The sequence below is a fragment of the Sesamum indicum genome, linkage group LG4 (assembly GCF_026168435.1).
Source record: "Sesamum indicum cultivar Baizhima isolate 11 linkage group LG4, ASM2616843v1, whole genome shotgun sequence".
NCBI classification, from domain to species: domain Eukaryota; kingdom Viridiplantae; phylum Streptophyta; class Magnoliopsida; order Lamiales; family Pedaliaceae; genus Sesamum; species Sesamum indicum.
The window spans coordinates 14,908,223-14,931,840 of record NC_142660.1 but is presented as its reverse complement, the minus strand read 5'-3'; the positions used below and the strand labels follow the sequence as shown (position 1 = coordinate 14,931,840).

At 32.1% G+C, this 23,618-nt stretch overlaps 3 protein-coding genes across 7 annotated transcripts; 1 reads left to right on the top strand and 2 right to left on the bottom strand.

The window, feature by feature from the left end:
* The first annotated feature begins 7,414 nt into the window (after window positions 1-7,414).
* Window positions 7,415-10,496, top strand: LSF2 (dual specificity protein phosphatase (DsPTP1) family protein). 3 transcript variants are annotated; one of them, XM_011078299.3, is made up of 5 exons: window positions 7,415-7,806; window positions 8,540-8,745; window positions 9,315-9,485; window positions 9,618-9,829; window positions 9,983-10,188. In XM_011078299.3, exons 1-4 carry the CDS (start codon window positions 7,518-7,520, stop codon window positions 9,813-9,815), a joined length of 864 nt encoding a protein of 287 aa, XP_011076601.1. In that variant the 5' UTR covers window positions 7,415-7,517; the 3' UTR covers window positions 9,816-9,829; window positions 9,983-10,188. The 3 variants fall into 3 exon arrangements, with proteins under 3 accessions (XP_011076601.1, XP_020549025.1, XP_011076600.1); XM_020693366.2 differs by having other exon boundaries at window positions 9,924-10,188; XM_011078298.3 differs by lacking the exon at window positions 9,983-10,188 and adding an exon at window positions 10,319-10,496 and having other exon boundaries at window positions 7,416-7,806.
* Window positions 10,497-10,765: 269 nt separating this feature from the next.
* Window positions 10,766-18,461, bottom strand: LOC105160807 (TLC ATP/ADP transporter). 3 transcript variants are annotated; one of them, XM_088879613.1, is made up of 13 exons: window positions 18,204-18,460; window positions 17,952-18,116; window positions 15,973-16,071; window positions 15,754-15,888; window positions 15,569-15,637; window positions 15,262-15,358; window positions 15,083-15,185; window positions 13,685-13,895; window positions 12,353-12,466; window positions 11,843-11,974; window positions 11,584-11,664; window positions 11,144-11,260; window positions 10,766-11,016 (listed from the first exon to the last, which is right to left on the bottom strand). In XM_088879613.1, exons 1-13 carry the CDS (start codon window positions 18,306-18,308, stop codon window positions 10,915-10,917), a joined length of 1,530 nt encoding a protein of 509 aa, XP_088735739.1. In that variant the 5' UTR covers window positions 18,309-18,460; the 3' UTR covers window positions 10,766-10,914. The 3 variants fall into 3 exon arrangements, with proteins under 3 accessions (XP_088735739.1, XP_088735740.1, XP_088735741.1); XM_088879614.1 differs by lacking the exon at window positions 15,973-16,071 and having other exon boundaries at window positions 18,204-18,461; XM_088879615.1 differs by lacking the exons at window positions 15,754-15,888; window positions 15,973-16,071.
* A 1,251-nt stretch (window positions 18,462-19,712) lies between these two features.
* LOC105160806 (potassium transporter) lies at window positions 19,713-21,242 on the bottom strand. Its single transcript, XM_011078295.3, has 3 exons — window positions 20,849-21,242; window positions 20,664-20,727; window positions 19,713-20,226 (listed from the first exon to the last, which is right to left on the bottom strand). The coding sequence occupies exons 1-3, from the start codon at window positions 21,146-21,148 to the stop codon at window positions 20,048-20,050; spliced, it is 543 nt and encodes a 180-aa protein (XP_011076597.1). The 5' UTR covers window positions 21,149-21,242; the 3' UTR covers window positions 19,713-20,047.
* Between the last annotated feature and the right edge of the window lie 2,376 nt (window positions 21,243-23,618).

Below are 23,618 nucleotides of genomic sequence, written 5' to 3'. Positions count from 1 at the left end.
TATTAATTAAAACAATTCAAGAACTAACATCTTAAAATTTCATAAAAAAAACATTTTATGTCATGTATAAATTTATAAAATCTTTTAAATAAAATTAACCAGACATGTTTTGAATATAATTTACATGTTCCACATGATTAATGGCATACTTATGTTCATAATTCTTTTGTGTCATTGGATATTAATTTCATCCCCCCATAATGACTACATTGACATTATCATAAAATTTGACCAATACGTGAATCCAATCAACACAACTAAAAATAATTAAATAAATTAATATAAATTGAAACAAATATTTATACGTCTGGCGAAACTTGAATTCATGAACTCAAATTTTTATATACTTACGAGAATTTAGTTTTAACCACTAAATTAAAATATCGTTAATCATAATTGAACTACTCAACTTGCAAGCCGAAATGATGAGAGGTGTCAAATATACAAATAATAGGAAAATAATAGAAAAAGTGAATGGCATTTAATATTGGATTGGTGGCAAGATATTTAATATTCACCTACTTTGTGCTGCTTCAATCATTATCATCTTAGAACCAAATATTAATTTATTTATTTCCCATTTTAAAACAAGGAAAAATTCAAAGAAAAGAAAACTATTCTGCTTTCCCTAATTTAATTCCTTGGCTTCCTTTTCAAGTATATATGTTATAAGTGGATTGGATTTTCTTTTTTAATTAAATGTTGTTGTATCTTTTATATGTTTTATTTGGTATGTGTACACGTTATTGTGTGTATAATTAATTTTAAATAAAATAAATAACATGATAATTGTACACATAACGAGTATATATTAAATGAAATAATAGATGCAATAAAATTTAGGGATAATTACGGCGTTTTTTTTCTGAAGTTTGGTGTAATTACACATAAATCCTCATGTATTTTGAAAAATTACATCTAGTATCTATGATGTTTGTTTCTGTTTAACAAATATATTTATCCGTAAGTTAAAACTCATCGAATTTGTTGATATTAGCAAAAAAAAAGTTGAATAAAAATCCATATCTACTCTTGATTAACTTATATTGACTAATTGCAAGTTATATAATTTTTTTTCTGACTAAACTACCCTATATATTTCCACAATTTAATGCATGTGAGAAGATGCTCTTCACCCTTATAAGGGTAGTTTGGTCAAAATTAAATATGGGATTTTATTTAACTTTTTTGCTAATATCAACAAATTTCGTGAATTTTAATTAACGAATGAATCTATTTATTAAGCAAAAACAAACTGAATGGTATTAAATGTAACTTCTCAAACTACCAGATAATCTACGTGTTATCCAACTTCACGGGAGGACAATGTAATTGTTCTTAAAATTTAAATAAAAAATTCAATATGATATTATTTTTAAGATACTAAAATGCCCCTACTACAACCATGTATTTTCAATATTATTTTATTCCTTTTCTTTCACCCTTTTTTTTTCTTCTCCAATTTCTCTTTCATCCTTCATCTAAACTTCATCCTTCTCTCATCACAAACCCCAGACAGGTCAATTATGCACTAAAAAATAATATAATTTCTTTATCATAATTAGTTATTATATTAAAAAGATTAAAAATCAAAATAAATAGTAATAACTATAGTTGCAAAATAACTATCCACGACCATTATTTTTACAAGCAAGACCAAAATATAAAATAAAAGGCCAAACACCAACCACTTGCACCACGCAAGAGTGGGCATGGAGGAGGGTAAATGCTTTCTTTTAAAAGTACTAGTTATCGTCGTACGCGATTCCAACGAATATATAAAAAGAATTTTGGTATGAGGTGATAAAAAAATTGTGAAAAAAATAAATTATAATAAATATTGAGAAATAAGGTGATAAAATTGTGGGTAGTGGATAGTTAAGAGAAAAATATATATATAATTATGATATTATTATAAAATATAAAAATTATTAATTTGACCAAATTTATTTAAAAGATAGAAATAAAATAAAGGATAAATTTGAGTATTTAAAAATTAATAAGATAAAATATTTTCTTTTATAATAATATAAATGTGAGCGATTTAACGGTTTTTGGTTGATCAAGTATATTATTTTGGAGGAGGTAGATCGCAATTATCAATAGACTTTACTCACACGCTTTTCTCCATGTCATGTTTGTCAAGTGGATCTCGTGAGATTCATAAATTCAAAGTGGAAGTCGCCAACTGTCTGCTTTTTTCAGAGAAAGTGCCCAACTACAAAATTAACAACGTATATATATCTTCCCTCTGCTGCCCTGTTGGCTAACATTCTACTTATGCCTGTCTTATTAACCGAAATTGCCAATTATATCTCCTGCTGCCAGTTGTTTTACGTTAATTGATATGAGAAGTTTGGGTGATTTATAAAATTTAATATTTTTTAATTTTTTATAATATATTTTTTTAAAGACCGTTTGTATAAAATTATAGTCGATAATACTTTATGTGATAAGACAAAATTATAACGCACACCGCATCATTTAAAGTTGTTTATGAGAATGAGGTCATATGTTGTCCCTAGACCCGCCGTTTGTCGGTTAATGATGTAAACACACATTTCATCGTTGTTTGTAGATCAAAAGTTTGAACGGCTTATAAGCTTAAGTCCTCTCCTATTAGAGAGTGTTTGCGAAAAAAATTGTTCTTAAAGAAGTGATTTTTATAACAAAAGTTAAAAGTTAAAAGTTGTAGTAGAGTAACAAATGTGCAGTATTTAAAGAAATACTATTTTCACTTTATATCTACACAAGTCTTTTTATAATAATAATAACTATTTTTTCTCAAAGTAAAAAAAAAATAATTAGTATATCTCATATTTAATCTTTTTTAAATATTTTTCATTTATATCATTAAAATAACATTATTAATAGAATTGAATGTCTAATTTACTAATGTTCCACTAATTTTAGCTTTTTTATAAATAAATCTAATATGATTTTTTATTATTTTTCTCTTGTTAGAATTACATGAGTAGTTATTAGGAATAATTATATTACACTCTGAAATATATAATTTATTTACACAAATTATTCATATCATTTGTATTATTACAGAATCCATCCCTAGGTGCAAAAAAAAAAAAAAGGATGATTTGTCGTTTTTAGTGAATGTATGTATAATTTTTTAAAAATAAAGATGATTTGCGTAAATAATATTGACATTTCTGATAGATAGTATGTATAATTTTTAAAAAGGCATAAATAATTTGTGTAAAGAGATTATAAATTAAGGGTGTAAATATAATTATTCCTAATTTTAATATATGGATTTAAATAGTATTTTATCAGCTACACCTAATTTTTCAATTCATTTAACCCGAATATTTTTAATTTTTCTTTTCACTAATTTTTCGAATTACAATAAAGTCTATGTATATATATAAATATTAATAGATAATTTAAATAGATGTCGCCTGTCTGGATACATCATCACATATTAATTTATTGTAATTTCATGATCATCCTGCAGGCATAATATATTTAATTAAATATCCTACGGATAATTAAGGAGAATCGTGCTTCGGGTGACCAATATCGCAACACGTTTATTGGCGGAGTTGGCCATTCTGCATTCCGGGATCCAAGAAAATCAACACAACAATCAGTAGCTAATCGATTACTACACTAATAAACGTACTCGTACACCAAAAGGCGTTGTATCTTTTTCCTTTTTCTTGATTAGTGGGAATCAGAAAAGCGTGTTTCCAACCACACACCTGTCTGCCTAAATTCTCAGCTCAACACTTGTGCTGGGGTACATGACATGATTTGGAATTGGATAAAACGTATTTAATACAAAGATGTGTGATACTCCCGAACCAGAATCAAAGCGTGTTTTTACTTATTTATTTATTTGATTTGATTATACATGTAAGAGATTAACAAGAATTTTGTTTCTTTCTTTCTTTTTTTAAGATTATTTATTTTATATCAAGAAAAATTTTAATCCGAATCAAGTTTAGTAGGATTTGAACTAATTATATAATAAATATATTATACTTACGGTGTAATTGATATATAATTTATAAAAAAAGATCAATTACATAATAAGTATATTATACATATTTATAATTAATTTAATTCAATCAAATTTAATCTAAACGTAGTAAGAGACATGTAGATTCCAGAGATTATGACAACATTCGAAAGCTCGTGTTTTGTGGTCCACGTACGAGTGTTTGGAAACACGACATATACCTGGTTGTGACTTATTCCCATATTCCCATGATGCGCTTCATTCCTAAAGGCTGTGGGAATAAATTCTTGCCTACTTGATTTACATATAATTGGTGCATGTGTCATTCACTCTCCCCACTCTTTTTCATGTTTTTTTTTTTCCCAAAAAATTGATTATATTTATACTATAAATTTCAACCATCAATAATTAATATACGTCAATTAATAACTATAACTAACGTTACAACATGCTACATTTGGTCACAATATCTTAATTTTATCAACTAAATTAGATCTTATTGATCAAAATTTTAAAAATCGGTTGTGATCGAAATTGGCAATTACCAATACAACTTATGGTTGGATGGAACGTCGAGCCCTTTTCGATGCTGACATTCACTACTTTTGATGCAAGTCCTTCCTCAACAAAAAGTAACTCCTAAAGCAGGGTTCCTCTTACAATGATGAGAGAGGGAGGAAGGAGACCTTTAGCTTTCATTTGACAAAATTGCATTTTTCGTCCCCCATAAATTAGGAAAATTTACACTTTTTATCCTTCATTTTACGTGAATTTTGAGAAATTTAAAATTAAAATTCATCAATACTTTTAAGTTTAGTGTCTAACTTCCATAAAATAGATGGAAAAATTGCATCATTGTGATGTTGAGACTAAAAATAGTTCCATTTTACTAGATGAATGTACCACTATTTGTGGAATAAGGCTAATGCGACTTTCAAAAGAGTTACATATACAGGGATTAATATTTTTTTTTAAGATTATATTCGTTGCGACTGCCATTTGATGATTAAATATAAAACTTGCTTCCTTTAACAATTAAATAAAAGAGTAAGGAATTAATAAAAAAAATTACATTTTTGGCCTCACATGATAGGGTTGTCTACACTTTTGGTTCTAACATAACGATCATATGATTTGTCTGTTTAATTTTTTAAAAAATTCAAGAATTGAGACTAAATGTGTGGAAAAAATTTAATTTTCAAAGCATTTTAAAGTTCTTATAAAGCGATGAACTAAAAGTATAGATTTTCTGCATTATGGTACAAAAAATACAACTTTGTCGAATCATTAATTTAGTTTTAGTTTTATGTGAACCTTGGAAGACGCAAAATCACACACATTTATATGTATATTTGAATGAACATAATTAATCGGGGGAGATATTTATTGGGTTATAAATTTTATCTTTTTTATTTTTTCTTAATGAAAAGTAACTATTACAGTATATATTCATGTTCATCTTGCCAAAAGAATAAGATGAAACCAGACATATTCTTCACGTTTTTTTTTTCCTCACTAAAATTCCCCATACAAATGGAGTAAGCATTTGATTCATGAGGAGAAGAAAAGGAGGAGATTTAAAAAGATAAATGTTTTTTTTTTAATAATGTAGGTAAACACTCCACATTGATTGTAAACGAGAAGTTTGAATGACTTATAAGGCCCAAGATCTCCTCTTCTTAGCAGGCGTCTTTTCAGACAAAAACTATGAAACTCATAAGAAGTTAGAGCAGACAATACCTCATGCAATAAGGCACCCATCGAACCGCAAGTTGTATCATTTAGCATCATATGTGGGAACGAGGCTATATGCCCTTCCCAAGCCCATCATTTGGGAACTGATAATGTAGGCAAGCATCTGATATTGGTTGCAAACCTTAAGGTTCATACGAAATAAGAACAGATAATACCTAGCTCAACAAGGCACCAATAGAGTCGCAAGCGCATCATCATATATTATTGATAAACTACAACAGGCTCTCCTGATATTTATTATAATTAAAAATATTATTTTATTGTTTAAGAAATTACAAATACTCTCTAGATAACTTTCGTCTAACAAATACCCCTAAAATACGATCGTCTAACAAATATCCTCTTGTGACAACTTAAGTGAATATTTGTTATCTAACCATTAATTAATTTTAAGAGAGTATTTATAATTTTTAAATAATAATAAAATATTTATAACTATAACAAAATCTCAAAAAAACGCGTTATAATTTATCCTACCAATATTTCGTCCTATGCCCACTTCCTCTTTTTCTTCCTTATTGAGTTATTTTATTTTATTTTTTAAAAGTATGTGAAGGATAAATAAAATAAATAATTCAAATTTATGTGCAGTCAGAATATAATGTAACCTAAAGAAGGTAGGGATATAATCTCATCCCTCAATCTTATACATATTAATTGGGGATGAACAAATATATTTTGATGCAATAATTTGGGCAGAGCTACATGCAAAAGTGGCATTCATAAGCAGTAAGAAACAAGAAGCTATTATAAAATTAAATATATATTCATATTTATAAAATTCAAACTCATAAATTTTTAATTATGAAATTTTAGCACTATTAGTAAAATAAGATCTTATTACGGTCAACTATCCAATATATATTGCACACCGAAAATAGCATCTACAACACCAGATCTAAGCTCCTTTATATATGTAATCATATTGTCGACATTAGTCGTTAATGGATATTAATTCATAGTGATCCAAGAATCGATATCTTAATATAATCATGATAATAACAAGATTTAAATTGGGTATAAATATGGATATTTGTTTATTTTTAAAGTGAAGGCGAAATCTATTACTATTATTATTATTTTGAACAAATTTATTACAATTAATCAATATCAAATTTTTTATATTCCAAATGAATTAATAAGCCAAAATTTATTTTAACGTGATTTATAAATGTGTAATAATATCCGAATTTGATCAGTAAGAAAAATAATTTGCAGTGTGATCATTAGTATATTTATCAAATCGATATGCAAATGTTAAACTTTTACATTAATTTTTGTATCTTGATCTATTAATTTCTTAATTATTTGTAACAATGTTTTATTGTGATTCTGAATTAGTAAAAAGAATAATAAAATACATATAAAATAATTAAGTTCAACTTATTTAAATATTAATTTTAAAATTTCAATATTTTTTCTAAAAAATAATTATTAATTTGATATTGCTACTTTAGTCTTAGGAGGGAGAAACAAAAAGCCAAGTTATAATAAATAAGGAAAAATTCTTATTGAGTTTGATTTTGATCAAAATAAATAAAGTACGGAGCAAATGTATGGTAATTATTTTTTTTATAAAAATAAAAATTAATTGCAGAATAAATATATTAAATTTATTGTACAATTAAGGAAACCGACTAATGCGATCTCATTAGAATCTTCCATAAATATACAAAGCTTCGTGCAACCACAGAAAGAAAAATCTGACAATATGACACAACACTCAAAATCAGAGCTCTGAGACTGAGAGACAAAAATCACTCAGAATAAGAAATCTAAAGCGATGGAAGGTATTGCCAACCTCTGTTTCTCCTCCTCCTCTGCTCCACTGCTTGCATCTCCACTCCAAAGGAATTCTCTCTTGTTCTCTTCCTCAAAGCAGAAGAGCTCTGCATCTCTGCCCAACCCCATCAGGGCCTTCAGATTTGCCAAGATTTCTTGCAAGCTTCAGGAGAGTGAGACTGAGCGGAACCGTTCTGTTTCAATCAACGAGTCAAGGAGCAAAATGGAAGAGTATAATATAGCCATGAAGAAGATGATGAGGAACCCTTATGAATACCATCATGATCTCGGTCAGGTTCTCTTCTTTTTTAATTTTTGTTTTTCTGGGTTGGGATCATGGGGTTTTGAAGGATATGGAAGTTCTTGAAAATTAGAAATCTTGAATGGGTTTTCGTGGGTTCTCTGCGTGTTTGTGCTGGTGGGATTTTGTTGTTGTACTACATTAATTTAGATCTTTTTGTTTACCAGAATGTTCGTGAAGGTTAATAAGGTTTGAATATTTGTGTATTAAGAATGTTCAGTTCTTGGGTGATGGCAGAGTTGTGGGTATAAACGAGTGATGCTGTCTTTTACTTCGAATGATTCATTGTGCTTTATTTTGTTGAGTAATGTAGTGGGAAGTAACGGATGATCCCTTCTGGAAAAGTGGATCTGGTCCTAGTTCTTTTACTCTTTCAATGTCTGTTCACGTGGGCTGAATTCGACTTCATGCTACAAGTTTTTACAGTCAATTATATGTATTTGTGCTTTTAGGAGAACCTAGAAAGATCCGAACTGTTCTTTTAGGCATATGACATATTAAAAGATGATAATGGACGGTAATGAATGAGGTCCAGAAACAGAATTAGATTCATTTAGCTTTGGAGGTCAAATACAATTTGTTGTTTAAGAGTCAGAAAATTGCCGTAAGTTTTTGTAACTATGACCGATGTTAAACATGCGAGGACTTGGCTTGTTGTGTTGCTATAATTTGATAGTCTTGAGGTTTTAATATGGGATCTAACAAGAACGTAGTGGCTTCAGGCATGAACTATACATTGATAACTGAAGATTTAGTTGTTGGCTCCCAACCTCAGAAAGCCGAAGACATCGATCATCTTAAGATGGAACTGAATGTGGGCTATATTCTCAACTTACAGCAGGACAAAGATGTTGAATACTGGGGTATAGACCTGAAATCTATTATAATGAGATGTGGAGAACTGGGAATCTGTCACATGAGAAGGCCTGTAAGCTAATCCTGTTCATTTCAATTGTGTTTCATTTGTTAATAGCTAGATGTAATGTGTTTGTCGAATCCATTGTTTTATAAATCAATTTTATCCCATGGCATGCACAAACGGAAATGCATTAGTTCTTACTTCAAAGCTTTAGTTCAACATCGTATCTTCTGCATTTGTCAATTCTGTAAACATGCGGCACAGTAGAACATGAGGGAAAAAGTTTTGTATTTCCACCATTGTTTCTTTGATGTTCAATTTGAAACGTGGCTTTCTCAAGAAACATTATCCATCAACCATTTTGAAATCTTTCTGAAATGCATAGAGAACTCATTATGAAACTTAGAAGAATATATCTTGTCCAGGTTTATCTTCTTGAAGGGAACCCAATTCTGAAATCCTGAAACTATATGATTCCATACTGTGTTGAATTAGATAAAAATGCAAATTTTCCGTTACCATGTTTTAGATTCTTGATAGCGTTATTCGGCTATGACTGGATGAAATAAGGTTGGTGTCACACTGAATCAATAAACTGAAGTTATTTCAACAACTAAATGCTATACTACAAAACTCAGGCAAGAGATTTCGATCCAGATTCCTTGAGAAGTGGATTACCGAGAGCCGTTTCCTCATTAGAATGGGCAATCTCGGAGGGGAATGGAAGAGTTTATGTTCACTGCACTGCCGGTCTTGGGAGGGCACCGGCTGTTGCAATTGCCTACATGTTCTGGTTCTGTGATATGAATGTAAGAAAATCATCCTATATAGTTATACTCGCTTTGTGAGATCAACCTAAACTGCTTCAAACTCTTGGCAAATGATTGTATCATCAACTATAATATCTGTACTGTCTGATTGCTCATTTGCCTCTGGAGCAGCTGAATAAGGCATATAACGCGTTAATTTCAAAGAGACCTTGTGGGCCTAACAAAAGAGCAATCCGTGGAGCGACATATGATTTGGCTAAGAATGACCCTTGGAAGGAGCCTTTTGAATGCTTACCAGAACACGCTTTTGAGGATGTAGCAGACTGGGAAAGAAAACTTATCCAGGATCGTGTCCGCGCCCTTCGTTGAACATAAGACCTGAGGTAATACATTTCTCATAATTTAGGTGCATTTAATTTCAGCAGATGCTCAACTAGAGTTTATAGGATTATAGATGTTTTTTCCTATATTCTCAAGGTTTGTATTGAAGATAGTCAGCTTGATCTAAGGAGGGATGTCATTCGATTTCTTTACAGGAGCTGAATTTGGACACAACCGCACCGGTTTACAGATAGGAAATAAAATTAGAATCTTGTACATCTAATCAATATCATATTTTAGAACCTAACAGTGTGTTTGGTGTCTACCGATGATATATTCAGGTTATAGATAGAGAAATAAGTGCTCTATGTTAGAGTGCGACCCCTTCACTTTTCGTAATAAAGACCTAATTCTCACTAAATTTCTTGTCTTTCATCTGATACTCTGTTATATATATGAATTACCAGCAGCATGATTTATTTCTGCTCTTGTTTCAAGTCGAGTACCATAATCGTCTATACACTGGTTTAATCTGATACAATTTTGTCCAGATCAGTGAAGTACTGCTAGCTACTGAAGTACTGCAGATTCCAGCGGCTTAATTAATCCAAGGTGACCAGTGAAGGGTCGATCGAGCGACATGTGAATCATTCATTTGGCACAAGCTAATAAAACCACTATTTTGTAGACACAAAAGAAATAAGGGAGCAGTTTTATTACATTTTCAAATTTAGAGATGAGCTTTTAGTTTCATTACTTTAATGTCTAGTTGGTGGTTCTTAATATGAAAACATGGTAACCAAACATGTGGTTTCAATTTTGTCACAAGGTGAAAACGTAAGACAACAAATGAAGCAAATTTTCTTGTGCACTGTTTTTTTCTCCATTTGGCCAAGCACAAGGTACCTATACTCTTGAGAACTAAGATTACACAGACAAACTATCCATTCTTTGGCAATACCGAAGAATTTCACCCAGTATAGGGGGAAAAGTAGAAATTAAGAAATCATTTTGCATATTTTGCATTGAAGCTATTTCTCAGAAATGAAGAATCAGAGTTACATAAAGAGGGGTAGACGATTTCTTACAAAGTAACGAAAATTCTCCTTGTTCGACTATGCGTGTGTCTATAAGAACCTACAAAACATCATCTTGATTGAGTATCCTGTCGTTGAGATGTTCTGAACTTGGCAAGTTGAGTTTGCCGGCGTCCTAAGTTAAATGCTGTCACTATCCACAGGAAACACACCTGATAAATAAGGCGAAAGTGAAATTAATCTTCTTTCTTGAGAAAACCCGACTCAGAATACAAATGAGTTTTTGTTGGACAACAAAATGAGTAACAGCTGGTTTATATTGATAGAAGCAATACATACAGGCAATGCATAAAGAGGGACGTTGGAGACATTGCCGTTTAAAGTGCTGAAAAGCAGCTTATACATCCCAGCTGCAGTGGCGTCTCCAAGCCTTTGAACAATAACATCTAAGCACACCTGTGATGTCATGTTTTCTGTTAAGAATACATCACTGAAATCCCATTCTGCCTCGTGAAATTGAGATGAATGCAACTAGATAATTTCTCAATGTGAGTGTTTCTGATTTTCTGTTGATAAATTAAACTCATACTTAACTTCAGGGCTCTTCAAATTTCCAGTGTCGTAAAGGATGTTGCTACCTTTTTAATATTCAGGGTGTGGTAATCTAGGTACTTTCTGAGTCATGTTACGCATGTTTATTGTAATACTAAACAACTTCTTTTACCACTAAATTACGTTGCTACTACCAAAAAAGACAATTGTGCATGTTTTTTTTGCACCTTTGCTTTGTACTTCTCATCTTTTGTAACAACAGTGAAAAGTAGCTCTCTTCCAGGCCTAGCAACAACGTACATAACCACCTGAAGAGACAAAAGGAGAGAGAGATATGTTAACTTCTTTCACATGTGTATGAAAAGATTACACAAATCCTTTTGGCTCTTAAATAGGAAGAGGATAAGGATTTTATGTGGAGGCTGCCAGAAATTTGGGTGAGAAAAGGATAAAATTGAAGAGCGCCCAGGCAATTGAAAAGTACACCTTCCGTAGAGTTTCACTGATGGCAACTGTACTCCATGATGGCAATGCAGCTAAAGCAATTAGATTTATGAACCCAAAAAATGGTGCAGAGCAAATAGCTATAGTAACTCCAGCAGTAGTAAGTATACGCCCCTGTGAGAAACATAAATGAGATGAATTTGAAAGTGATTATATTAACCAGCAGGACAGTTGAAAAAGGATACATACATGCCACAACTAAATAAGACGTATCATTAATATAAAAGGAAAAACGGTAGCAAGTTTTAGTCAAAGAGTTCACCATAAGAGAACTTATGGAAAAAGTTGATTAAAATGATTATCCAGTAGGAGATGGAGCTCAGATGCACGAAAACACGAGTCCTGGAGATCCTTAAAAGCAAATAATAGAAAGCAAAGAATGGAAGAGGAGAACAGGAAATAGAGCAATTGTTTTCTCTATTTACAAATCACTTATAGACTTCAGGCCCCCCTCTCGACACTCACATAGAAAATCATAAAAAATATCCATACCGTTAAGGTAAGTTGTCCACCAAGGATAAAAACAGCAATAAAGCTATTGATTTCTGCAAACAATCTTCTTCTACCAACAGGACTTGCAACCGTACTGGCAATAACAGTTACTTTCTGCAGTTGTACACAGAGAAGGTAGCACAAATAAGTAGTAAAACCAATCAACAGTTAAGAATCTTAAACCAAAATGCCAAGGATTGATTAACATATTAGACGCCTAAAAATGTTAATTATCGTTTCCCAAACACCATTAGTGAGGATCATTTAAGATCTCAACTTGTCTCTTAAAGCCGACAGCTAAGCAGAAGCAAATAATCAAGTCTGCTGTACTTCATAACACTTGCTTCAGCACATACTATTGGCAGTCTGAAAATATTTATTCCAACAAATTACGTAACATGCTGGTAAGTGTAGTTTGGAGGTAAATCAGGTAAATGTTACCCAGCCGTGAAGATCTACAGGTAGGGAAAATCGGGAGTCACTTAGGGCTGTTGTCAATACTTACCTTTCCAAGGCTGTTTAGTTATTTATAGAATCAGGAGACATGTGGATCAGTAGTTTATAGTGTTTGTGAATGGAGTAAAAGCACTTGTAAGTATTCAAAGAATAAGAGAAACAAAACCTAGGTATGGCACCTGGAATTCTCAGGCATCACACCAAGGATGCAGGTGTGCCATACAGTCCAAAAGAAGCTTAAAAGCATGTTGAAAAAAAAATGATTAATGTTCAATTCTGATTAAATAAGAAGATTATAAAAGCATCTATACGGTTTAAAGACCGCCCCTGGTCAGAAAAGGATTTAGACTGCAAGCAGAAACCATTAGCCAAGTAAGACAAGGGGCTCCAAATATAACTCCAGAAATCCTAGCTAAGTATTTGCAATAAAAATGACTTCAGAAACTAAAAATACTAGGATACCCTTAACCGAATGTACTTCTTTAGAGCTACACAGGACGTAGATAGGTTCTCCCTTTGAATTAACTTTCTCACGTACATAATTGTAGCTTGGTTGTTACCAGTTTCTATTGCTAATATTCATCTGCATAAGAGATGGGCCTACAAGAATTGTGATGGGCTGTTATATTTATCCTTAACGTAGAGGAAATGGAGTCTGATAAATGAATACATCTAGATCCTAGTCATAATTGTTGTTGATTGTCAAGTTTGCATGGCTTTGAACTTACGGTCATACATCAAAAACTCTTCCCGGCACTAAGCAACATGAGACGCAAGGATGATTTGTTGAGAATCTCAGCATTCATAAGCAAAAAAGTAATCCAGAACATCTGCGGACAAATAATAGTAGTGTTCGACGATAAAATCTTTACTCACCTGGAAGTAGAAGAAAGAGGATACTACTGCACTAAGCCATAAGAAAAGCGCAACTTGCAATAAATAAGTTGATGACAATATAAGCTGCAACCCCTCCAGTATAGCCCACATTTGAGGTTTTTCCATGGATGAAGAAGTTCTAGGAGAAGCAGCTCTCTGAGCAAGTTCACTTTGTTCATTGGTCTTATTGATGTTACCAGTATCAGCTTTTCTACAAGCCACAACAATTAGATTGAAGAACACAGATTAGGTTCAGCAGTACAGAATTCCTCATCAATTTCCAGTAGGCAGTACATATATATATATATATATATGATTTATGAGATCCAAACATATGTTAAGTATTCTAAAGCCTAACACATAGTGATGAGGATATTTCAACACGAAAGCATTAAATTTCTAAATAGATTGGATATTTTGTTTCTTGGGAACTAATAAGGTGACACTTGAAAATCTGTTTTTCCAATTTCATTTAATTCCAATGTCCAGCTTCTATATTAAAGTCTCTTTGTTGAGTATTGGACTGAAATGAAATCAGATCCTTTTACGTTTAAATTATTGATGAAAAATGTTCTTCATATAGTCCAGTTAAAAAAAAGGTCAAATATCTAATTGAATCTAATAAACTTTGGGAGGACATAATTAAAAAAGCATCGTAAGAAGAAGTTTCTGAATTACTTATTTAAAATGCGACGAGACAATGGAGCATTAGCTTTTGTTTCCAACACTTATATCCTCAATATAGATGCATCAAACTAATCTCTTGCAAATGAAAGCACAAAAAGAATCTCCCAATCCCCAAACCTATTTTTTCTGGCATTGTTTTGTAACTTCATTCTGACTCACCTCTAGATGAGACAAAGGACTTTTCACTAACTCAAAGTCTTTATCCAAATAAAAGAACTCCTAATTAATTTGTATTCAGATCCAATTAGAAGATAGTTCAAAGGCAATGAAAATGAACCCATGAATAATTCCCTGGAATAAAACAATATGCTAAAAATTTATAACTTTATGACGCTAAAAGAAGGAAACGGGGGAAAACGAGAAGAACCAAAGTGAAAAGATGCAAAAGCTACTAAAACAGTTTTCTGGGACAGAAAGATGAATGAAAAATAAGAGTTTCATCAACTTCCACTTCCAAATACATGTGTAGGACAGTTATCTAAATGCCAGAGAGAGATCCCGCTGGAACTGTTAAATGAAACAGAAGTCTTAGCAAGTAATATTATATTTATTAATATTTTTTGTGAAATGCATATGGTACTTTGTAGGGAGTGGGAGAAGGTCATTCTTGTAATTTGACACCCCAAGAGGGTGTTATAGGTACTTCTAAGAAAAAGATTATGATATGGTGAGGACTGTGAGGCATCAAGCAGTAAGATAAAGGCATAAGACCTGATGGGAGAAAGTTCTTCTGGATGCTGGGAAATGTCCTTTTTAATTCCTTTTGAGGACTGCGCAGCAAATTCCAACAAGAGTGCAGCAAAAAGGAGCAGATCTAAATGAACCGAACCAATGTCACAAAAGAAATGCAAGGAAAAAAGGAGAGAGAGATCGACAAAGAGGAGACATACATGGTCCTAGCCAAGCCATTCCTGTTGCAAACAGTGAACCAAAGAGCTGCCCCAGTGTGGCCCCAGCACCAACAAACCCAAACAATCTTGAACCTGACTGAATTCAAGAAGTTATTGGTGCATACAATCAACTAATCCCTTAGAACAAGATTAAATAAGCAGAAAACCACTATTCTCCCAAGTGACTAAAAGAAAGAGTGCACCAAACAGTTGCGTTACTTTAAGAACTCTCGGCCTCACTTAATACTTCTGCTCAATAGTTCACAATTATTACACTAGATTCCAACAGAAAATGTAGCACACCGACCTCACTATCCATCACGTCAATTACTCTTGCCCATGTTGAGGAGATAGTGATAAGATTAAGCAGAGCAACCTGTAGATAATCAAGTGCAAAAAGGAAATAGTTAGGAGATTATTTGGGAAAAATGATAGAGATTTCAACTGGCCAGCAATGTCAATTTTGTTGAAGTAAAGCGAAAAACATTCTACCCAGAGGAACATGGCAACTCTCACTACAATGTAAAACCACCCATGGTTTTCCCAGACATCAGAATTAGCTGGAATTATTTGATTAACTGCAACCTTTAGCTCCTCTTTTATAGTGGAGTTCACTGGAAGCATTTCCTACATAAACAGATATTCCAGCATAACTCCATAAGAGATGTTGTAAAACCAAACGGGTGAAGAATGAGACAATCATTCACTTGCCTTGATATTAACAGGTGAACTTCCGGGTGTAGAAAAAAGCCATAGAACAAAGAATATAACAAGAGACAAGCTAAAAAACCGGTGTATCAAGACAAGTGCCTGGAGAAGGAGCAAAATTTCCAGATGTTAGTGGCACACCAGTCAGAAGTACTTGGGGCAAGAGATCAGTCAGAAGATATGAATTTACAAGTTAAAGATGGAAGAGAAAGCTCAGGTGTAACTTGAAAAGCTAAGCTGGCATGAAAAGCTTAGATTGGGTTAAAGTATTCGTTCCATCAAATGCAATGAGAGTTGTTAAAATTGTTGTCAGTAGGAGACCTAACACCTTGATGTTGAATTATAAGCATATACATGATGACTTATTAGAAGAGATCCACAAGGAGCAACTAGAGGGCTTCAAACTGACAAGAAATTTTTTTACCTCTTTATTGAAAAATAGCTTGTACAGTATCAAACATGCACCTACATAGTGGAATAATGAATTCACATGCCTAAGACCATTTCAGGTAATTTGTGTTCATCAAGCATGAAACGTTCTGATGGTGTATTGCTTATTTCAATCACAAGCTGATACGGCAGGATGCCAGCAAAATTGAAAAGCTCAGGTGTAACTTGAAAAGCGAAGCTGGCATGAAAAGCTTAGATTGGGTTAAAGTATTCGTTCCATCAAATGCAATGAGAGTTGTTAAAATTGTTGTCAGTAGGAGACCTAACACCTTGATGTTGAATTATAAGCATATACATGATGACTTATTAGAAGAGATCCACAAGGAGCAACTAGAGGGCTTCAAACTGACAAGAAATTTTTTTACCTCTTTATTGAAAAATAGCTTGTATAGTATCAAACATGCACCTACATAGTGGAATAATGAATTCACATGCCTAAGACCATTTCAGGTAATTTGTGTTCATCAAGCATGAAACATTCTGATGGTGTATTGCTTATTTCAATCACAAGCTGATACGGCAGGATGCCAGCAAAATTTAATAAGAAATCTGATCAAATTATTCACAATGAGAGACTCACATTACTCCCAACACATAATTTCAGGATATCGAATCTTTATTTATCTAAAAATGATACATCAAGAAATTTCCTACAAGTTCAATGTAAGCAAATTGAGAGCAATCATCACTGTGCTATGAAAGTGACTAGCCAGTTTGATAACATTAACATTTAATTTCTCATTCTTCTTTTGAACACCGACACTGAACATTTGACATTTAACATTTTTCATTCCGCTTCACAAACACAAATTTAAGACCTTGAAGATTGTAACACTTCAATAAAGATGTAAAAGAAAAGCTTCTAGTTTGTGGCCATTGTAAAACTAATCATACAAGCAGCCACTTTTGTCATTATTATATTCAGCTCAATTAAGTTTGATGGATGTTAGTTTGAAAAAGCATAACATACATAGAATAGAAAGTCAAATATAAACTGATAGCTGAAATTCATTTTATATAATAATAAAGATTAAATTTTTAGAATCATAACACAGCTCGCGTATAGCTAATCGATCTTTCCATCTTCAGAACTCAAATTTTCTCCACAAGTCAAATCCCTGACTTGCTCATTAATAAATCCAACCACTCAGCTAGAACTAAAAATGCCTGAACGAACGCATAGTTGTCCTCAGTGAGATTGGAGATCCCAGCTCCCGGATCAGTCTTAGGAGGTGTTGGACTCCCCAACCCCCTACATTGATCGTTCTGGTGGACATTATCTTGCTGGGGTCTCACAATAATTCAAGGTGTCATATTATGAAGTTTCGCTGAAGAATAACAAGTTTATTCTATCTAAAAACGTATAACAAATGCAACCCAAATTTACCATATTAAAAAGAAAATGCAACCCAAAATTAATCAATAAGAGTAAAAACATTTCCCCACAAAATCAGGTAAAAAAAACGACATCTTCAACATATCCAAACTAATCCACGCGGTATGGAAAACTCAAATTACCAAACTATTCATACCTTCCCTTTGGAAAGATTCGGCAATGAGAAAATGAGAGTCGAAACGGGGGCAGCAACCAATGTGAGCAGCAAAGATCCTACGAAAAGGCCCGGAAGTTTCCCTAATCCCAAGGAAATTGCACCTTCATCCCGCAATGGAAGTACCACGAAATACGCACTCAAAATCTGCACAAAGTAACCTCGTAAAACACCAATCGGCAAAACAGATTCTCTCAATTCTGGAGCGTTGTATAAGATTAAAAGCGGGCTTACAAAGAAAAAGGAAGAGGTGGAATAGATCAATGCAGAGGTTTCGTGGGGATAAACTGTAACAAATATTGATATGACCGATTCTACCCGAGATTTATCAATTATCATTGTAACTCCGGCGTGTCTTCTGAATTCCGTAATTCAGAAATTGGGTAATTGGAATTTTTTGAAGGAGAAATGGAATTGCATGGAGAAGAAGAGGGAGATATTTCGAGGTTAGGTGTCTGTAAGAACAAATAATGAATCTTCAACCTTTGGAAATGGAAGGTGGAAGTCAAGAAGAGCAACGGAAATGTTTATTTGCGTTTTGGTCCTTGAATTTGTGCTAATTTATAATCTGACTTTGTAAAAATTGTAATCTTAAACAAAAAAAAACTACTAATACCTTCTGATGTTAAATTTAATTGCATAAATACCATTTGCTTGTTTTTAATCTTTGAAAAAATCAAACTTTCATATAATAATAAAATCACAATATCTTTACTACTATTTTTGTTATTACCTACCATATTTTTTAATTATCGTCAATTTTAGTACTCGTGTCGTGTGCATAAATAACAGTTAATAGTCGTTTGCATAATTATCATTAATTAGTATATATTTACGGTATTCTTTTACTTTAAATCATAATAATTCATTTTAATAACAGTCATCTTTCTTCTTATGTACCCCATATTATTAAAATACTCATCTACAAATCAAATAAAAAAAATTCAATTTGAGGGTCCGAAAATTATGATGGGAACTATATATGTTGCAGCTCAAACCAATTAAATGAGAGACTTTACACTCGTTATATTATACTAATCCAATATAATTTAGGGTAAATTTGAAGGGTTTTGAGATTTCTTTTAATTATAAACACCTCTTATTATTTAAAAAATTATAATTACTTTCATGAAATGACAAATACCCTAATAAATACTCCACTCCAATGAGATGTCATAAGGGATATTTATTAGAAGATTTGTAATTTAAGAGTGGTATTTGTAGTTTTTCAAATAATGAATGGGTATTTGTAATTAAGATAAATTTCGGAAAAATCAATTGTAATTTACCCTATGTGTGCATATAATTTTTTTGTGCACATTGTACATAGAAAACTAACCAAAACATAGTCATATATTAGGGCTTAAATATATTTTTGATTCTGTAATTTTGACATTTTGATATTTTTATTCTTTATCTTTTTAGGATTGAAAAAATTCCTGTAACTTTTCGACATTTCGCAGTTTTAGTCTTTTCAGTGCTGGATTCTGCAAAAGTCGTTGGAATAAATTATGTGCATCTCACATGGTTCACTTTTGCTAACATGGACGAAAAATTAAAATATATATATATGACGTGGTTCACTTTCACCAACATAAATAAAAAAAAATTAATAAAAAATTACATGGCACATGATTTATTCCGACAATTTTTGCAAAATCCGATACCAAAAAAACTAAGATTGTAAAATATCAAAAAATTACAGGACTCATTTGTAACTGTTAGAAAGATAAAAGATAAAAATGCCAAAATCGAACACATATTTATTCTGACAACTTTTGCAAAATTCGACATCAGAATGACCAAAATTACAAAATATCACAAACTTAAAAAACTATTCTACAATCATAGAAAGACAAAAAAATAAAAATATCACAGTGTCAAAATTATAGAATTAAGAATAGATTTCAGCCTATAATAGGAATGTATATCTAACCCTTGAACGATGACTTGTGGCCATCAATTATTGTTAAAAAAAAACCTGTATTGCAAAAAGCATACAGACGGCAGCAAAAAGGACAATATACGTATGATGTGATTGATATATATTATTTATTAGGACATTGATGAACGAGTAATTAGCCGCGGGAGAAGAGCCTTGTAAAGAAGTTGCCGGAAGAGGAGGTTTGTTGTTGCAAGCAGGCAACATGAACGTATCGCCCAAGCTTGTCTACTTGTCTTGCCTCTCCTTTGGTGTCTTTCTTGCACACTTTGCAAGTCTTGTCCACCCATCCCTCTTCCACATACTCTCCATCCACTGCATGTTACACCACACACTCAATCATCACTTGGTTATTACCACTTCTATTTTCATGGTTATTATACTCTTTTTGTAATCTTGGAATTATTCATATATATATATATATATTTCATATTTGTAGTTCCCACTGTAAAACATTTATCGCTTCTATTTTATTTTTGAAAAGAATAAATAATTTAAAATTTTTAATGATGTGATGCGGGAAAATTGCAGTTTTAGTTATGGAAGTATAATTTTAATTCTATACGAATTCATTTCGATAATCTTATGCTATAGTTTTAGTTATGGAAGTATAATTTTAATCTTATTCTATACTAATTTTATTTTTTTCAAACAACTTAAAAAATCTCGTTATAATTTACCGATATTAAAAAAAAAAAAAAAAAGTAGTACAATGAAAGCAACCAATCAATACATAGTAGCAAGAAAATTACCATCAACATATGATTTGAAGAAATCCTTGTATGTCCCCCCAATCTTCCTCCTCAAAGCACCATACTGCAACAAACCAAAATCGTGTTTCAATAATTACCCACATAAATATACATAAATCCAATTAGCTAGCTCTTGGAAAACATGAAACAAAAAGAGAAAAGGGAAGACGAGTAGAAGCCGTCACCTGTTCGCGGGACATCCTCTCTCCGGACCTGGTGGCCTCCCGAGCTTCCTCGAGCAGCTCCGCGTCCTTGGCTGATCTGACCTGTGAGAAATCCAGAGCTTCCGCCACGCTCGAGAACAGGGATTGCTTCCGTTTAATCTTCGGTTCTGATTCCTCGGCGCCGCCATTCTCTTTCTTCGCACAGGTTACTACTCTTGATGGGTTCTTGAAACACTGATGAGAGTAGTGTTTGTGTGCAGTGGGAGTGGGAGGAAGAAAGCCCTTCTGTGAGGGTGACAAAGGGAGTGCCCTTAGTCCCATGTTTGTTTATTGCTCACAAGTCTTGGCAGATATGTAGAGTTGAATACCAGTGTGCCAGTGTGTGTATATATGTCGGGGGTGGGGGGTTGGGAAGAAGAGAAAATATGAGGTTGCAAGGAAATAAGTGTGGAGGATTGCATGGGTACCACACAGGATGGGTGATGGTTAAGAGGAGAAGACGTGGCCTTTGCCCTGCCTACTACAATTGCAACGCAGATATCTCAATTTGTCAAATACAATAATATTAGGAATTTTGGAGGAGTTGAAGGAGTGAAAATTAATTAAACTAATTTTAGACCCTATTTATTACGTGGGATTGGGTCCGGCTCAAAAATTGATGGGTCCGGGAATGTATTTAAAGTCCAATGGATGCATCACTTGGGTGCCTCGTGTATTTTGTGTGGGGAGCCGGCAAAAACGCATCAACATTTGTTCTTCTAATGCATGTACTCTATTGATTGTATTAGACACATTTGAAGATTTGTTCAATAGACATGGCCTCGGCAACAATGCAATGAAGGGCTATCTAATTTGGCTGCAAAACATTGGAGAACTCAATGCAAGCACCAAATTAAGTATACTTGGCTTCACTTGTGTATCATGTCCAGTAAAAAAGAAATTTGATAACATTTCAACACAACCATAAGTAGTTCGTTAGCGTTAGCTTCGCTCATTGTTGAGCAAATTAGACATAAATTGCTTGTGTCCTATGAGCCTTCATCTATTGCGGCTATTTATGTTTTCAAAATTTGCAAAATAACTTGGTAGGATTGTTATATGTACATACTTATCTTGTACAAAGAAAATATATATATAATAATAATAATAATATAGGGTCAGCAGGTCGCTAAGGACAAGAATGTTAAATTATATTGTTATCCCAATATGGGCCTTGGTTGCTGCAGTCCAAGATTAATTTTGGGTAGTTATTTGATTTATTATGATGTATTCATATGATTATTTAAATTATATTATTGTTATAATATACGTATCAAGTTACTAAAACATATTTATTGTAAGATATAAATATTTAATATTTGATAACCAAAAAAGAGCACTTGAATGGAATATATATATATATATATATATATAATATTGTGACATCTTTTAAAAAGAACATAATAATTTAGATTAAAAATTTCAAGTTTAGAAAGAGGACTAAACTGATAGAATTTCTTTTCATGATATAAAAATAATACAAATTTGTATAATAATAATAATAAATAATTTAAGTAAAAAGTGTAAATATTTATAATTTTAAGAATAAACAATAAAAAGGGAGTATGGCTGACGACAAGTGATGATTTTTCATCGGATTTAGATATACTTTTCTTTAAAATGGGAGTAAGCTACATTTTATTAAAATTTTAAATATAGGACATGCTTATTTTATATTTTATCTTAATATTTTAATTTTATGAGAAATTGATAATTTATATTAAATAAAAAAATATATTATATATAGCAGCGTTAGTATTGTATCGTGCCCTAATTTTTTTAAATATTTTGTATCACTTTATTCGAGTCCGTGCATTATAGATAACAAATTCAACAACTACAATAACTTGGAGCTCAAAGCAAATGTGAAGGAGGACATCTTTGAGCCATGCGACTCTAGTCAGATAACTACTTGGGTATAAAAAATAAGGTAAATTATTTTTTTGAAATTTGACATAATTATAAATTATATTCTTTCGTTAAATTATATCCTTTCGTTGTTTGAAAAATTATCAATACCTCCCTAATCTTAAGGGTTATATAACAATTAGCCCAATTAATAAGGTTTTCGTCCATTTTTTTATAGTGAATTATTGACCAAAATGACATTGCGGATTAAAATTTATAATTTTATTTATTTTTTTAATGGACTAAGTGGATAATTTTTTATAATTTAAATTTTTCATTCCACCCTGCTTGATATTTTTATTTTTTTTTTAATTTTTAAAAAAATAAAAAATACAGTAAATGCAAAGTTGACAATTCATATCTTCATTCAATGATTACATAAATTTCATCAAATATCATAGGGTATTTGTAATATTTCAAACAACGGGCGAGAATTTATAATTAAGAAAAAATATTGTAATTTATCCTAAAAAATATTCATTACTGATATTTATTTAGTAGAGGTTTTTATCAGCTCCAATATTTTATTCGAATTAAATCTTAATCATAAATTCAAATAAATGGGAGCGAATATATATATTTATGTTGTTGATTAATTTCTAAATGAAGAAGAAACCCCCAAATTTGCATGAAGGATTTAACTTGTGCAAGCCAGCATGTGTTAAGGCTGATATTCCGGTGACGTCTGCCACCCTATCCCGAAAAGCTGCCCTGCCACCACCACCACCGCCGCCGCCAACGCCACCTCCCAGACAATCAAAACCCACTCGGCATAAAAATAAACTCGTGTTATAAGTGGATAACAATACAAATCCGTGCACCCTTAACAACCCAATTAAGTAAA